The 16851-nt window shown below is 48.7% G+C and overlaps 1 protein-coding gene across 2 annotated transcripts in view; it reads left to right on the top strand.

Moving 5' to 3' along the window:
* Positions 1-12923, top strand: part of LOC135919285 (uncharacterized) — a 39604-nt gene extending 26681 nt beyond the window's left edge. Inside the window, exons 10-12 of one of the 2 annotated variants that reach the window (XM_065453026.2) lie at positions 103-290; positions 5084-10975; positions 11386-12923. In XM_065453026.2, the coding sequence (XP_065309098.2) occupies positions 103-290; positions 5084-10975; positions 11386-12553 (7248 nt within the window). In that variant the 3' untranslated portion in view covers positions 12554-12923. Of the gene's footprint in view, positions 1-102; positions 291-5083; positions 10976-11382 lie in introns of both variants that reach the window. The other variant, XM_065453024.2, reaches the window with a different exon arrangement.
* The last annotated feature ends 3928 nt before the right edge of the window (positions 12924-16851 follow it).

The raw sequence follows: 16851 nt of genomic DNA on the forward strand, positions 1-16851 counted from the left end.
CTGCGCGTTGAATTTGGGCAATAAAGCGCAGGATGTTATTTGTTAAATGGCACTCGAGTAACCTGCTTTTACCTGCATATCTTTTTCTTTTCTCGGGCCCAGGACATGCCCCTACGGCTGTTCTATCGCGTGTTCGAGAGTGCACCGAAGCCAGCAGCACCAGTTGCGTCGACGGTCCAGGTGCCCACGTCGGCGCCGAGCCTAGCGCAGAGTACGGCACAGCAGAGCGGTAGCCTTTCGTCGTGTGTCGCTCCCGGCATTGACGCACGAGGACCAACGTTGAGCAAGAGGTGACCTGTTTCTTCACACTTGCGAAGCATGGAACTTCCAATGCTGCTGCAATCTTGGCTTTTTGTTCCTGTACAAAGGAATGCCGTAGGGTCGTACGCAGTCGGCGCCGAATTTCACAGTGCATGCATGGGCTCGACCAGAACAGTGAATTTTTGCTCTGCTATGGCATGTGGGCTTCTAATCAAATGGATCGTTGTGTAGTCCACGCAACTGACTGCCGACGTCAACCCCGAGCTCGAAATTATGAGCCTGGACTTCTTAATATTTTTTGGAAATCCTTCATCCTGTAAGCTTGTCAGGTCGAGTGTATTATGAACATAAATCTCAAACAAGTTGAAACCAGGTGGAAGGCATTGTTTCATTTATGTGTTCACCTGTGCTCATAACATTGGCCTAATTTAAGCTTGAGAATGTCTGCAGTTGCCAACCAATTTGTAATAGCTGCTCAGTTGAATTTTCCCACAGCACTGGCATCTTTTCCTTTTTGGTGATTTTGTAAAATCGATTTTGTAATTCTCAACATTGTTTCTGTATATAAATGGCACCACGAAGGGTTGCAGCCTAAAAGGTATTTGGTCGTATTTTTTGTTGATGCAATTGATGTTTGTGCCGATTCCTCTCCTGGTTGGTAAATGGAACTCCAGGTTTGGGTCAGAGGTCTAGTGGCACTAGAGAGTTTTATAGCATGTCCAGTACTACAGTAAATGCAAGTGGACTGGGCGTTTTACCGGATTAGCGGAGGTGCAAACGTGAAGAGCTTGCACAGTGCAGCCACCGAGTGGTGCAACGCTCAACCAGACAAACACAGCTGATATTGCACTAATGAAGTGTGTTTTACTTTGCTGCTGGTGTAAATTTTCAGCCAACACGATTGTGCAGCTGTCAAAAATTTACAGCAGCAGCGCAGTAGAATACCCTTGGTAACTGCAGTAACAGCTCTGTTTTTCTGGTTGAGCTCTGCACCACCAGGTGGCTGCACTGTGCAGGCCGCTCATGTTTGCACCTATGCTCATCCGCTATTCCTCCCGATTTGCCTTCGTTTAGTGGAATATGCTAAACCTCTCTATAAACAGTGTCGCTGTAGCACAAGCATGGCATTGCATGTGATGTTCTGACATGTTTTAGTTTTGAACATTGACATAACAAACATGGATATAGTGTATTATGTGATATAGTAAGTTATGGATATGACGAAGTAAAGCTTAATTTGGTTAGCCATGCTTTGTTTCACTGAGCACTTTGCTGCCATAACAAAACTGAAGTTTGAGACAATATTAATTAAAGCGAAGAAAATACTTATTCGTTTGTACATTCTGGTGGAAAAAATGTCAAATGCGCAGCAATAACTTGAGTAATGGTATACTCTGGACACGCATTCATGTTTTTGACAGCAGAGCCAATCAGCAAGCCAACATTCCAATCCTGTCTGATCACACTGGTCACAGGTCGTGCTATAACGAATGTACGTAAGGTATGTTGTAATATAGCATTGCCCACATGCCATGTATTAGTATGGCAGGTAATGTTGTTTTCTCTTGTTTCCTGCCACTGTGTGACCTTTCACATGATGGTCGGCATATGTGTTGTCCATTTCATCCCTGTTGTGTGTCTACGTGGCTTCCACACCTACCGTATTTCCTCGAATCTAATGCGCACTTTTTTCCAGATAAAACGGGTCCAAAATTGTGTGCGCGTTAAAATCTAGTACGACCCTAAATCTGCGTTACCATATTGTCATCGGCATTTCAATATGGCTGCCTCGTATGCGCTTCGAGCCTAGCTGCCGTAGCGTCCTCCATGTGCTGTAGTATGTGTGCCTAGTTAGGTTAGTGCACCGTCCATCTGCCCAGTCTTCTTGTTTTCTGTGTTTGCTCTATCAGCTTGGAAGAGCCGACTGCAAAAACATGCCGAGTTCATCACAATGCTGCAATTAAAAGGAAAGTGATCACATGTGCAGAGACTGACAGATATTGGGCCGCATCATGGGCGTTCAGAGTTCCTGAAACTTGCGTGCGGGACTGGCGCAAACAGGAAGAGCTTTTACTCCGGCGGCTGCTAAGTACGGCGCAGTCGCGCGGCCCCCATCTTGAAAGTGATTTGCGATGGAGACAGAGTCTACGCATCTAGGTGCACCGCGTTGTGTTCTTGTCGCTGAGTTCGCACTGAAGCAAGAGGCTGCACAAAGGTCGATTCACTCGCTCTTGCTAGTGCACTTCCTCACTCCAGCGTTTTGATAAAGAGTTTCCGCGGTCATTGCATCAGACATGTTCATGTTTGCTTGTGCGTGCGTGACACTATGCTTGTTAATTTGGTTAGTAAGCGAAAGTATAAATCTTTATATGGCCAATAAAACTACTACAGTCAAGTCTCGATATATTGAATCACGCGGGACCACCGAAAATCATTATTTTGAAATATTGTTGTAAGGAAAAACTTGTGGGTATAAGCCAGTGGACAAACCTAGGAATGAAAATGGTACCTTGGCAGTAGACGCGTGTACAGACAAGCATACTCTCAAATAAAAATTTCACTCACTTCGAAGCTGCTTTATTTGAAGAAATCAGTCATTGTCTTCTGGCGCATGCAGCATGCATGACTGATTAGGAATGCATCTACATCTTTCACTTTGCACAATACCTCATCGGGTATGTTATTGCACCGAGCGATGAAGTTCAGACTTTGTTCATGTGCACAAAAACATCAGTGTTCGGCACGATCTCATCTTCTGTGTTCGGTGACCCACAGTCGACTGTCTTCCTTCAAGTCGTCATCGTCTCAGGAGACATCACGAGCGCAGTTAACAATATCTTCGGTTGTCAGGTCCATCACCGTTAGTACTGCACTGTCGCTGTCCACGTAGTGGTAGAAGAAAGAGACAGTGGGCAGCAGTTCCGCAACCTCGGTCCACAGGTCCCCTGGGTTGTTGTTGGTCATCTACAGGTCATCTTCAAGCTGCACAGGCGCTTTGACAAGCCCTGCTTTTCGCTAGCAGTTGCTAATGGTGGAAGTCTTCAAGCTCTGCCAAGCTCGTGTGAGCATTTCCGCTGCCTGATGAATATTGATTTCAGTCGGCTGCTTTAGGCGGAGGTTGGTAATCAACCACTGCACAAAGCGCTTACGAAATTCTGCTTTCACACTCTTTATAATGCCCTGATCTAAAGGTTGCAGCAAGGACGTGTTGTTTGGCGGCAGAAACTCCAAGTGAACGTGCTTCAAGCGAACATTCACAATCTGAGCAGAGTAGTTGGCGACAACCACTGTAATTCTTCGGTCATCCTTCCTCATTTGGTCATCGCATTTGATGAGCCACTCAGAAATGTTTTCTGGTCATCCATGCTCGTGTGATTGCACGACAGTCGTACGGTAACATGTTTTTCATGCAGCGAGGCTTCGCGTACTTGCCGATGACAAGCGGTTTAATTTTCTTCAGGCCTGTTGCATTGCAGTAGAGCAGGACTGTCACGCGAGATGCGACTTCTTCCCTCCTCTGCACTGCTGCGTTTTGAAGTGCATCGTCTAGTCTGGCAGGAGCTGATAAAAACATGCACTCTCATCCGCGTGGAAAATATCTTCCGAGTACAATTCAGCCACCTCTAGAAAACGATAATTGCACCAGGAATCCGCGCCTTCTCTGTCAGCAGCCTTTTTCTCGCCTGAGACTGCCTGCCAATTTATTCCATTCCTTTGGCGGAAATGAAGAAGCCAACCCGCGCTGGCATCGAACCCAGTTACTTCAAGTGCATCGGCAAATTCGCGGTCTTTTTCTTGGATCATTGGGCCAGACATGGAACGAACGTTTTGCAGTTTGGCATCTTTAAACCACGTGAGAACAGCTTGGTCCACATTTTGAGTTTCCCACTCACGGCCATTTCCTTGTTGAAGCGAGTTGCGATTCCCGGTGAAGCTTGGCGGTCTTGTCTCGGTCTTTCAAAATCGTCGCGACAGCCGATGGGGCAATTCCACGCTGTCTGCACACGTCGATTTGCCTTTTGCCTGCGTCGGTTTTGTGCAATACGTCCAATTTGTCCTACAGTGAAAACTGCTTTCACTTCTTGACGCCATCGCTAGCCGCATTCATCGTTGGATCTCGTGCGAACATCGCGAAACCTTTGTTGTGAAGTTCTTGGTGAAGTTTGCGGTGAAGCAGTTGGCGCTCGACATGGTGATGATGATAGCTACTGCAACATGATGATAATAGCTACTGCACTCGAGGTTTCTGTTTCATGCGAGAGTTGTGGCGCTGTTACTTTTACCGAATTCGTAATACCGATTTTCCTATGTTATAAAGGGGAAAATAAACTATGTGCGTTATTCTGAAATATGCGCTGTATTGAAATTCGTAGTTCTGAAATATCTTTACATTGATTATATAGGCAATCTGGTGGGGATTTTTAAGATATTCGATAGTGTGAAGTTTGTAGTAACGACATTTGACTGTATACTTTTCGTATAGCTGTCTACTAATGGGCTGTCGCAGTTGATCCTACGCCTTTCGGGTGAAACTGCGACTTTTTCTTATTTATGACAACTTCAGTGTATTGGGAGTAAATCTTTGTTTTTCCAAATGAGAGAAAGTTTATTTCTGTATGAAATCTGTATGAAAGAATGAGGTGCGCAGTGCTGTAAAGGACGTTTCTTCTTTTAGGTCATGGAAAACGGATACAAGTTACAATTGAGAGCGTGTTAAAATCGAGTAAACATGGTAATCCTTCAAATCATGATGCATTTTGTTTGCAGTTTTGGTTGCTGCAATTTATTAAAGGAACCTTTTCTCTTTTTCTGTATTTTGCAGTGCAAATGTGACCCAAGAGAGCAGGAGTTGCAAAAAGGAAACCACTTCATCCGAGCCCATAGCAAAACCTGTCGAACACCCGGCACCTGTCGTCGAGTTGCCCCCGTCGAAGCCCACCATTGAAGCAAGTGGCACGAGCATCGCAGATCCAAAAGTACAAAGCAAAATCGACACCTCGTGTCCCAAAAGAACAACCGACCCTGCATTTGTGGCGGGCATGAGCAGAGTGAGTAAGGTGACGAAGACCACGACAACGGCAAGCGTAACAGCGCAAGCCTGCAGCGTTCAACAAGTACCTGACATCCCGGGAGCCCCCTCAAGCAAAATTTGCTCTCCTGCAACGACAGCCTCAGCTGCTTCAACTTCGAAAAGACCAAGCACGGCTGAGACTGCAAATCTGGCTGCTGCGAGAACAGCCTCGGCTTCTCTTATCAAGCCTGAGAACGCTGCCATACCTAGTAAGTCGGCAGCCACCAACACGGAGGCCAAAGCTGTTGCACCAGACAAGCCTGCATCATGCCTACTAGCAAAAGTACCTGCAAGCTTCACAAAAAGCGCAGCAGTTGAGAATGTGCACAGTCAAGATGCAGCACCGCACCCTGGCACTGTTACCCCAGCAGCATGTCAGGATGCTGGTGGCAAATCTGACCACATTTGTGGGCCTACTTTGACGTTCAAGGCAAATCTTCCTGCTGACAGTGGTTCGAGTGCTAGAACGGCAGGGTTTGTCATGAAGTGCCAGCCCAAGGTAGCAACTCCCACGTTGAATGGCATCGACAAAGGGCTTGCGAGTGGTTTGGTGAAAAGTGCAATCTGTTCAAGTGATGTCACATCTGACGAAGTAACAAAGAGAGGCACCCTCATTGAAGATGTTGGCACGATATCAAAGAGCGACGTTTTAACGAAGCCTCCACCCTTGTTAGTGGAGGACAAAAAGGTTGAAGAGAAGATGCCCGAGACGAAAGAACTTCAGACATGTATCAGCCGTGCGGCACACAAGGCGGAAGAGAAAATGAATGCAATAAAAGCAGCCGCCGCTTTGGTGAAGGAGAGCGGTCCATCCGAGAAGGACTGTAAAGAATCCTCCGGAGGACTTTCGGTAACGCTCAGGCCGAACAGGATTTCCGGAAGAAGCCACAGCGAAGACTCTGCTGATAAGCGTCCTCAGAAGACCAGTCAGGGGGACTCGTCATCGAAAAGCGATTCACCTGCTTTGAAACCTCCTTGCCGGTCCGCCACTCCACCACTGCCTGTGATCCCGTCGTACCTCACTTTGAGCAAGTCACATCCATCGCTCTTTCACATGTCGCCGCGGAAGCGAGGCCGACCCAAGCTTGCAACTGTCAACAGTTTGAATGAAGAAATAGAGCGGGCCCACATGATGGCCCGTGGTGAGATGGCCGTTGTCACAGCCACTGAGGTGCCTATGGCCCGCGGTGAGACGACTGCCGCTCCAGCTGCTGAGAAACCTAAGCCAGTCATTCCGGTCATCACAAGCCTCAAGATCAAGCCCATTCCTCCCCCGCCCCCACAGCAGCCTGAAGCTGTAACGCTGCAGTCGCCAACTGCAGCGGAAGCACCAAAAGATACCCAGCTAAGGCCGCGATCCAAGAGCCAGGGAGACATCTCTGAAGAGAAGTCGTCGGATGCTGAAGACTCGATCGGGCGCCGTAAGAGCAGACGCAAGCGCCCGCCTGCAGAGCAGCTGAAGACCATGGTGACTCAACTGAAGGAGTTGAACGTGGAGAAAGGACAGGTGGCAACGCAGGAGCCTCTTCGGAGCCTTCCAGGTGGGGGCACTCCGGGCCGGCCCAGGCCTGAGCAGGGACAGGAGAAGATCACACTGCGAGTGACTCGCGATGAGAAGTGCAACCTGAAGGTGGAGAAGCAGCTGCGTCCTGCGGTCGTCTCCGAGACGCTCCACGACTCTGGCTTCTGCGAAGACGTCGTGGCAGACTCGTTGGCTTCCTCTCCCGTTCCCGACCCCAAACCAAGAGGCGAGACCGTTGCAGTGGCCAGGACCGTGCACCAGACGCCAGTGCGCCGGAACATTGTCTCAAGCACCACCAGCAAGGGACTCGAACACATTGGGGCCACACGCCACCTGCAGCATGGTACGAAAAGGGATTTGCGCAAGAGCAAGAGGAAGTCTGTCGAAGATTGGGTTAATGAACAGAGCAAGTGGGTCCGGACACATGAAGTGGAAGCTGCAACGCACCAGGACGTCATGCCGCCCAATACAAAGCCACCTAGGAGTGGGGAAGATACCATGCTGAGTCCGGTTGCATCTTCAGAGTCTAAAGAAGCGTCCACCAAGGTACAGCGGAGAGGTCGCAAGCGAGCAAATCCTGTTAAGATCACCAAGCCAGCACCCATGGTCGATGCTCAACAGGAGAAGCTTGTAAGCTGCCCTGCTCGTGTTTCGAGCTCTTCTGCCGAGGTTGCCACCCCTTCTTCTGCGTTGCCCGCAGTCAGCAAGGAATCAGGCTCAGAAGCAGGGTGCAAGGGCAGCACTCACAGTCCTAGAAACAGTGGCAGCAGAAGCAGACAGGAGCCGGAGCACCCAAAGAAGTCCCCGGAACTTGTCATCCCACGGTACATTCCCAATGCGGCTACCAGTGTGCCGCTGACGGTCACGCACGCCCGGAACAAGCGCTTAAGAGAGTCGAGACAGGAAGCGACGGCCGCCTCCGGCCTCGACCTCTCGTCATCCGGTTCTGCTCCAGGTGCAGTAGGTGAGTCACCCGAGAAGGATTCCGAAAAGAGCAAATTCTTCAAGGAAGCGCTAAATCTTTCAATGAAGGAAGCTGAGGCGCCCGCTGCATCTTGCAAGGATACCTGCACGGCAAGCATGCTACCACCAAAGCATCTGGAAGAGATTGCAGGAGCACCGACTCGGGACTCGCACAATTCACTACCACCAGCATCATCAGCTGTCGAAAGCAAAACGGTCACAAAATCTCTTGAGCAGTCACCCCCAAATCTTGGAACTACATCGCAATTGAGCATCATTCATCAAGTTGTTGAAAAGATAGCATCTTGGAACTCTTGTAAGGTGCCAAAGGTTCCGCAAGATGTCGATAAAGGCAAGGCAGCTACAAAGGGAGAGAATCAAACAAACTGTCATGATGGAAAGTGCAATCCACGGCAAGAAGTGTCGCAAACTTCGCTAAGCCACTCCCCAGGCCAGCCAGGCTCTTTAGATAACAGGCAAGATGCCAGATCTGCAAAAAATGATGCGCTGGCATCATCTTTGGAATTGGCTGTTGGAGCAAAGGCAGGTTCGTGCACTGTCACAGGTGCAGTGGTGCAGCCATCAAAGCAGTCGCCAAAGTCGACGGAAGCACAGACCTTGGACAGTACATCGCCGAGCAGCACGGTTGGGTCAGAGATCATGCCGCGGATAAACGAAACGGGTGTTTTTCGCCTCGAGTTTCCAGCCGCTGAACTTTCAGTTCCATCCGAGTCGAGAAGTCCCAAGGAGAAGTCTTCTGTCAATCCGTCAAGCAACTCTGCAGAACAACTCCAGAGTCATGGCGCCTCGTCGTTTGTGGGAAAAGAAATGTCTGAAAGTGTTCGAAACATAGTGCTTGTTCAGGAGACCATGATGGAGCTTCGACAGGGGTCATCGCGAGCAGCATCTTGCGGCTTGATGGAGGCCAGGGCAAAAGACGACACTTTGGCAGCCGAGAAGTTGTCCCGAACTAGCCCCATTCCTTCTAAACAGGAACGCCCTGTGCTAGAAAACTGTCTGGCTCTAAGCATTAAGAAAGAGCTTTCAGGCAGCAGGAACAATGTCTTCGGTTCGACAAGCATGCATTCCAGGCCACAGCCAACCTTACAGTTACCAGTAGGTGATGTGAAGACAGCACGGGAAATCTGTGTTACGGCACCTGCTGCTACATCTGCAAGCAAAGTGTTCTCAGGGAGCTCCACGTCTTGCGTACGATCAAAATCTGCTGAACTGTTAGTGAAGGCATCACCACCAGCAAATTGCTTGTTGCCAATATTCGAGGGCACACCCATTCCAAAAATGCCTGCAGGAGCTGTCATGACGGAACGAGAAAAATTTGCTCCTTCAAAATTACAGAGTAGCCACGTGAGGAGTCCACGAAGTCCTGTCAGATCTCCTCTTGCATTAGAAATCAAAGGCCTGAGTTCGATGGGACATGGCAGTACTGGCAGCTCTGCCTTGCAGAATGCACCAAGCCCCATCAAATCCCCAGTGCTGTTGGAAGTCAAAAGTGCGAGTCCAACAGGCCATAATCCAGTGGGCCCCTGCAGTGTCTCCACTGTGGAAAGTGCACCAAGACCAGCAAGGTCTCCGGTTTCTTTAGATGCAAGGGGTGCTAATCCAACGAGCCACTACATCGCTGGTGGTCCTGTCAGGACAACGGACTTGAAGGATAGCAAACTTCAGCAAGAGAGGGGCTTGTGGCGGCCCATCGACATCTGCACACCAAGGCAGCTAACGCAAGCCGCCCTTAAAAAAATAGCAGCCAACAAGAGCATCTCCATAGGGCAAGTGAAAGACACGAGGTCACAGGTGCCATGTAGAAACCGGCAGGGAGTCGCGCTGGACATTCCACAGACACCTCGGTCTCTGTCGATCAGCATTGTCACGTGCAATGCAGGGGTGAAGGAAGGCTACCTCCAGCCAGCAAACCAGGCAGTACAGGCCTCACAGCCCCTCGAACCTTTGAGCATGTCTCGTCAGTTGAGCAACAGCAAGCAGGCAGATTTTCTCGTGAAGGAAGTACGGCCGCCACCACACTGCCTGGACACAAGCGTAGGCAACCAGCTCCTCGGCTGCAGCACACTGTTATCACGAACACATCCCGAGTTGTCCGTAACATCAAGGAGCGATTTCAAAAGTGGTATTCACATCCCTGCTCCTCTGAGTGTCTACGCAAGCACGCAACAGAAGAGCAGCTTATCACCTCCCCTCTGCAAGTCAACGACGCGGACTCCTCCATCAGAGGAGCAGCTGTCACCCCGGCTGAACGTGGAGTTGGAGCAACCTCGCGTATCCCCGAGACCTTCAGACACAGTGCAGCGACGTGCGTTGGCCAAGGACGTCTGCCAACCGGAAGGGCATCGAATCAGTTCTTCCAACGAAGTGCAGGTGAGCAAACCTAGTGCCCGCAAGGAGTCCGGCATGCCCAGTCCCAGAGCGAGTGAGAACATGTACAGGACAACGGTGGCCGAAATCGACCTTTTCACAACGCTAAGCATCATCGAGACCATGAAAGGGAAGGCAACCGTGCATGACATCATAGATGAGTACATCACCAACATTGGCAGCTTCTTCAGCATTATGGAGTTGCTTCCAACGGAAGGCAGGCATGCTGCGGAGTTCATGTGTTCCCTGAAGGAAAAGGGTCTGCTGAAGGTCACAGCATTGCTCAAAAAGGTCACCACCAACTTGTCCTCTGGCCAGCTATCGCGCGCGCTTGCTGTCGAGGCTTTGGTGCAGAGGTGCTTACAGCGGTGTCGCCACGGCCATCGTACAGACTCATCTGCAATGTCGACGCCGGAGGAAGAAGTCGTCACGTCATCTGAATGGGGCCCCTCATGCACGGGCTCTGCGTTATATGAGCAGAATGTTGTAGACGTGAAGGATGAACCACCTGCACTTGTTGTTCCAGAACTGGATTTCGCATTCGCTGTCATTCCCTTCCTCGAGGTGCACTTCAGGCATACAGAGCTGAAAAGAAAAGCTTTGAAGCGCCTGAAGCATGGCTTGAGGCTTAGGGACTTGGTGGGGCTGAGGAGGAAGCATGTGTCATCAGTAATTCTGCCCGACCAAGTGGAACCCAACAGGAGGTTTCTTCCCAGGAGATCCGGAGGCTGCTTTGCCAACTTTCCAGTGCTTGGGCGAGTCCAAAAGTGGTGAGTGTTTCATTTGGTGATAGTTTTTTCTTGCACCTTTAAAGTGGCAGCCAGTAAGGACTATGTCATGACACAGTGCTCGTATGACATCGCATATTTTCACCTTATCAATTTTTATGGTGCACGATGACCATGCTGTAGCTTGAGCAAGGCATACTTTTGTGTGTTTACTGACTGAAACGGAAGCACACTGGTAGGTATTTTGTCTGTGATGGTTGTGTGATCATTGCTGCAGCATAAAACAGCTGTGAATTGCCGGATAGGTAACATGTCATAATCGGCATAAATTTGTAGCTGCCCAGGAATACTCGCATGTTAGCCTTTTCCAGTCTCTGACTGAGAATGTGCTGCATGCAAATTGCAAAGGCTTACTGTGTATATTTTCTTTGTCTCCTTGTTCTATATAGCAGTAACCTGCCACAACCCACTGCTTCTCTTGACCAGCCAACCAAAAGCCTAGCCAGGTTTCTTCCTACAGCAACTCTTGGGCTTCCTCAAAGCACTGTGATTGTGGATGCACTTTCTTCGTTGTTGACTGGACGCTCGCCCAATCTAGTCAACCACAGAGTTCCCCGGAATGGACAGTGTTGTTCTCTTGTGTCAGAGCAGTGTATGACGGCAGCTACCAAGGCTTCGTCATCGGCAGTGCAAGCCTACCGAGAGCCTGGTGCTGCCAGGAATGTTGATAACATATTGTCTGCATTATCGCAGTTCATGTCTGGCCAACCGGACTGTGTCTCATCATATGTGCCCCAAGTGGTCTCGCATTTTGGTAGTGGTGGGCTCGTTCCTTCCACTCGTCATCGGCAGTTAAGGGTCGGGCAGCATGCATCGTGCAACCTGCTACTCGTCGAAGCCACTGCTGAACGTTCACTAGTCATCTCATCGCCGCAGTCAAATAGCAAGCTTGTGATTGGGCCCGATTTCGACAGGCAGCTGCTGTCGAGGTTGCTCGACGGACTGCAGTTTATGATACCAAAGACGCAAGGCGCCAGTTCCTGGTTGAACAGCGTCGTGCACAGGGTGGCGGTGGGCGGCCACAAAAGCAGACGCATGCTGACGAACTGCATTGACACACCTGACGATAGATGGCCCGCCATGGAGGCACTTGGGGCATCTTCCTGCAAGGTTATCCCATCGGTCAAATCGGAGCTGGTGTCCAGGCCGGAGCCATTGACCAGGCCAGAGCTATCAGCCAAGTCACAGCTGTTGGTCAAGCCTACGGTCGCAGTGTCCAGGGGGCTTCTGCAGAAGCGAGGAGCACCGACTACTGGCATCTGTGAGGTCTCCCCTGTACAGAAGAGAAGGCGCTTAGCTGGCGCCGCCGTACCCGGTGTCACAGAGGTGTGCTCTGCAATTACGCAGCGGCAACGCATTGTCAATGCACGCCTGTCAAGAAAGGAAGTGGTTGAAGTCGTTCCTAAAGACTGCGTAGTTGTGCTGCACAGGTTGGAGCTGCGTGATGTCGAGGAGACGTTGCTTAAAAGGAAGAGGTGTAGGAGTGGCGGCAGCACCCAGCCCAAGAAGAAACCAAAGTTGTCTCTGTTTCCGAAAGCCCCGTTGGGTGTCCAGAGGTAGTGACGGCTGCTGCTGCTTATCACCTGTGAAGATGTGTTCTACCGTTTGTTTTTCCGCCTCCCCCAGCGTCCCCCCACATGTGTCGATTGTTTGTCTCTGTTGTAAAGAGAGCGTCTTTCCCCTCTGTGCACCTGTTTTATCGCAAGTGCGGTTTATTTTTCCCTGCAATTTGTTCTATCCCAGTGAGAGAGGCATTGGACGTTGTTTAGCCGTATAGCACACACACACAACTCTAATTTGTAGCTTATTTATGCAAGGAACTGTTTGTTTTTCCTTTGTTGTAAACGTGTAATATAATTGTTTCCTTCATGGCAAGGAGACGATGTATATAGTGTACGATAAATAAATTTTGTATAATTTAAGCAATCTATATCCTACTTGTCTTGGCCAGTCATTGTTTGTGTGCAGAAGACTTTGAGTTGGTTTCGCATTCGTTCACAAAACATATTCACATTCGCACATTCACAGAGCTGGAATCTTAAGGGCAGAGGTGAATACAAATGATCTGCAAATCGCTGGTTTGTATTGCAAATGGTGTGTCACACTGTGTCACATCACCGATTTGTGTCCACGGTCAATGTAAGAAAGGGTTCCTCTTCAGCCCACAGTAACACATAGTTGCTGCCTTACGCAAACTTTGAAGTGCTGCAGGAGCGCTTTGATACGATCTGGCAAATATGCCATAGTGAACACTAAACACTGCTTCAATTACGCAGTTTCAGCGTGTGATTTGAACAATTTAGAAGTTGAGACGTAGCATGCAGCAAAACCTCGTAAATATGTAGTTGGTGGGTAACTTGCATCAGATACATACTCACTGATGTACTAATTAACCGTCAATGGCAAATGAGCGGCTGTAGACATACGGGCCAAAAAAAGTGTTGACTTTTTACTCAAACACACGTGCAGACTAGTTTTATTTGCGAGCAGGCACCGAGAAATTTGTAATTCTCGCTTCACTCATGTATTGTGTATAGGTTCCCGCTGAAGAATTCCAGGCAGTCAGAATAAATTCGGAGTCTTCCACTAACGATGTGACTCATAATTAGATTGTGGTTCTTGCGTAGAATCCCGTAATTTTGTAGTTCAAAACAAGGCATTTATTTACGCAGCTTCAGCACGAGTGAGTGCTGAAGTGCTTATAACACTATTATTGCAACGACAGGCCATGTGGTATTTGGTTTTTGGTGTAGGCTTCCAGCGAAAACAGCATGAAACAAATGTTTGTGGTGCTTTTTGGTTGGACTACTACAAAATGCTGCTACCAGCACTGCCATCCATACTTACGGTATCTCTCTATACGGACAGGCTAAGCAATAGCAATTGGAAGATTACTGATATCCGTCGCTGTGCTACTCCGTTTTATAAATGGGCAGTGCTGGGTAACCTATGTGAGTATAACAAGACAATTTGTTGGGCGAGTTGGTTCACGGTACCAAAGAATTCAAGGGAACGTGGAAGACAAGACAGGATGGGGAACAGCACGAGCTCTCGTTCTGTTCCTTGTGCGTGCTTTTTTGCACTCATTCAATTTGTTCTGTAGCTGTGCAAGTAGTGTGGTCACAAATGTATCACAGCATGTTTCGTAGTGAACTGGCCTTTTATATGCAACAGCATCCACAGGGCAAGTTCTTGATGAATTAGAACTTACAAAATATGCAAGTAAGGTCCCATCAAATTGCTTACTTGTAGGCCTTGAGCTTCCATCATGTGAGGCACCATGTTGTGGTTGTGAGTAGCGGCAAGAATTTGGAGTGGCGCCTTCTCGCAAGTGACATCACGGCCGGGACACCGCTCGCTCCGGCTCGGTCGGCTGCCGCGTGCGCTCATTCCCTTCGTGTATGCTTGCGGTATGCGTAGCTCAAGCCATGCTTGTTGAAGGATATGTCGGCCTCTTTCTACTGCCATGCATGAACCGCAGTTCCTTGAAAAGCGTGTGAGACGAGAAAATTTGCGCCTTGGATATCACAAGCTATGTAGCGTTGAAGTCTACTGGTTTTGCAATGCATATATGCGTTGTGTCTGTCCATGAATTTAGCAAAAAAAGAGGGTCAGCAAATTTAACACGCGAAGTTGTGTATGATGCTTCGCTAAACACTAACCATTCCCTTAGTACTTAGCTATGAGAGACATTGCATTTTACACTGAAGAAAAATCTTGGTATTTGGTGTCTACAAGTTATCTGGGTTAGAAAAACACTGCCCAGCGAAGCTGTCATCGTGATTCTTGTTACTCTGGTGAGTTTTCTAGTCAAAATGGCCACATTATTATGCATAAACGAAAGAGTTTGGCGTGCATTTTGTATAAAAAATGTTTGATGCTACTTTCACCGCTCTCTGAAACAGGCCCCCATAAAGCGAATTGCTCATGGCTGCTAACACAACGGCACGTCATATGTAGAGTATTTACATATATAATAATTCACAAGTACCATTGTAGCAATCACTTGAAAGAAAGGTTTCGTGGTTAAGATCGAGAGCCAATAAATTGCAAGCGATTAAATGTTTCATGGTGGCCGTCAGTAGCCTTTGTCGACAATATGGCACACCAACGCGACTGCAGCAACCGACTGTTGTTATGGCGAGGCACGCGTTCTTCGCGAAACCCATCAGCTTACTACAACTTCGAATTGAATCCATGAAGCAGTTTTTTTTTACAGCACCAGTTGCAATGCCTAAAGTATACTCTAGGTACTAGAGCACAGATTAGGCTGCCTAGAAAAGGCGAATTCAAGCACCTTCGGCCTCATCGCGTCTCAATCCAGCATTGTTTATACAAACGAGAACTATTTGCTTCATCAGTACATAACCTCACAAACCTTAATTAAGACGCCACAAGCCACTGGATTCCACTTGATTTTTTACCCTCGACCGGTCAATTATATCTTCAATAGGTTCCATACTAGTAATGAATGACGCTTCGGCTTCTTTCTGGTTGCAGCCATACGGCCCAAAAAGCAAATTTCACTAAAAAATTTGGGCCGAGCAGCCTATGTCAGTTTGCCAAACAGATTCGCCTTGTATATTCCTCAAGCAATAAACACCAGTAAATAGCTCAAGGGAGTTGAACGTGTAGCACGAGAAAGGAAATATATATTGGTGCATTCCTTTTCGTATTTACAAACAGCTGTAAGCCTCAATTAGCTTTACTTCAAATTACCGCCACTTAAGATAAGCACGTGAAGTACCACGTAATTTTGAGAAGCAGTTAAAGAAGTAAATGGTGCTGGTACGCTCTAAACTGCAGTGTTAAGTCCTCATGTTACTGCCGAGCGTTTCGGTGAAGAAATGCAAAAATTCTTTATACCATGAACGATACTCGTCGTGAGCAAACCTGATTTGTTGTAGAAGTCATATATAGCTGGTGTTTGTGACATACTTGTTGCACCACTGCAGGTATGGTATCATGACTGGATTCTTATATGCTATGTTTTTGCGGTTGTCGATCCGCGCATGGAAAACCTGCAGTGTGCTGGTCGGCACTCCTTCGGCTGGCGTTGTAGCGTTGCCTTAGGGAACTGTATTGCCATAATCCCCTTGAATAAATTTTCGCGAACGAAGACGTCGTAAAAATATATTTCAGATGACCGCTATAAGTATACAGGCAGATGGAACGCGAGCGAACAAACGAAAACACTGCAGAAGGCGCCCGGACAGCGCCCGAACTGCAGCAGACGACAGGCGCGAATCCATGCTATGGCCACCATATCCATGCCCTGACTTCACGCGAGCGGCGCTCGCAGCGCCCCTGTAGTTCGTTCTCGGGGCTAATAGCACCCATGCGCTTACACGTCACCCGCGTTCACCAAGTTAATCGGTGGAACGCCACTAATTTTTTAGAGCGCAGCTTTTTTTGCAGCGAGCGTCGTCGGCGGCGGCGTAACCCAGCGAACGAGCACAACAGTAAAAGATGAAATACTGAACGCGGAGAGGCAGATGAAAGACGCGAACCGCAAACTATGGATACGCAAACGGCGGAGACCAGTGAGAGCGGCGCCTTCAGTGACGTGCACGTGTGAGGCTGATTTCATGCGGACATACCCGACCGCTCGATGCGTATTCGTATCTTGTATAAGCCAGACCGCTAATTCCGTACTATCGTCTGCTCGCGTCAGCTCTCGCTCGCGGTTATGTTGTTTTGCTTGGTTTGGTCTCGTTCGCGCTTGTTTCGATTTTCATCGCTTGCGATTCTTTCGTCAACGGGTTGTATGCGCGACGCGAATTGTGTAACACTTTCTGGAAGCCAAGCAAGTGGCACCGGCGATTGCACTGGAACCTTCGACGAGTCACGTATAAAAG

This window comes from Dermacentor albipictus, chromosome 7 (genome assembly GCF_038994185.2).
Source record: "Dermacentor albipictus isolate Rhodes 1998 colony chromosome 7, USDA_Dalb.pri_finalv2, whole genome shotgun sequence".
Classification (NCBI taxonomy): Eukaryota; Metazoa; Arthropoda; class Arachnida; order Ixodida; family Ixodidae; genus Dermacentor; species Dermacentor albipictus.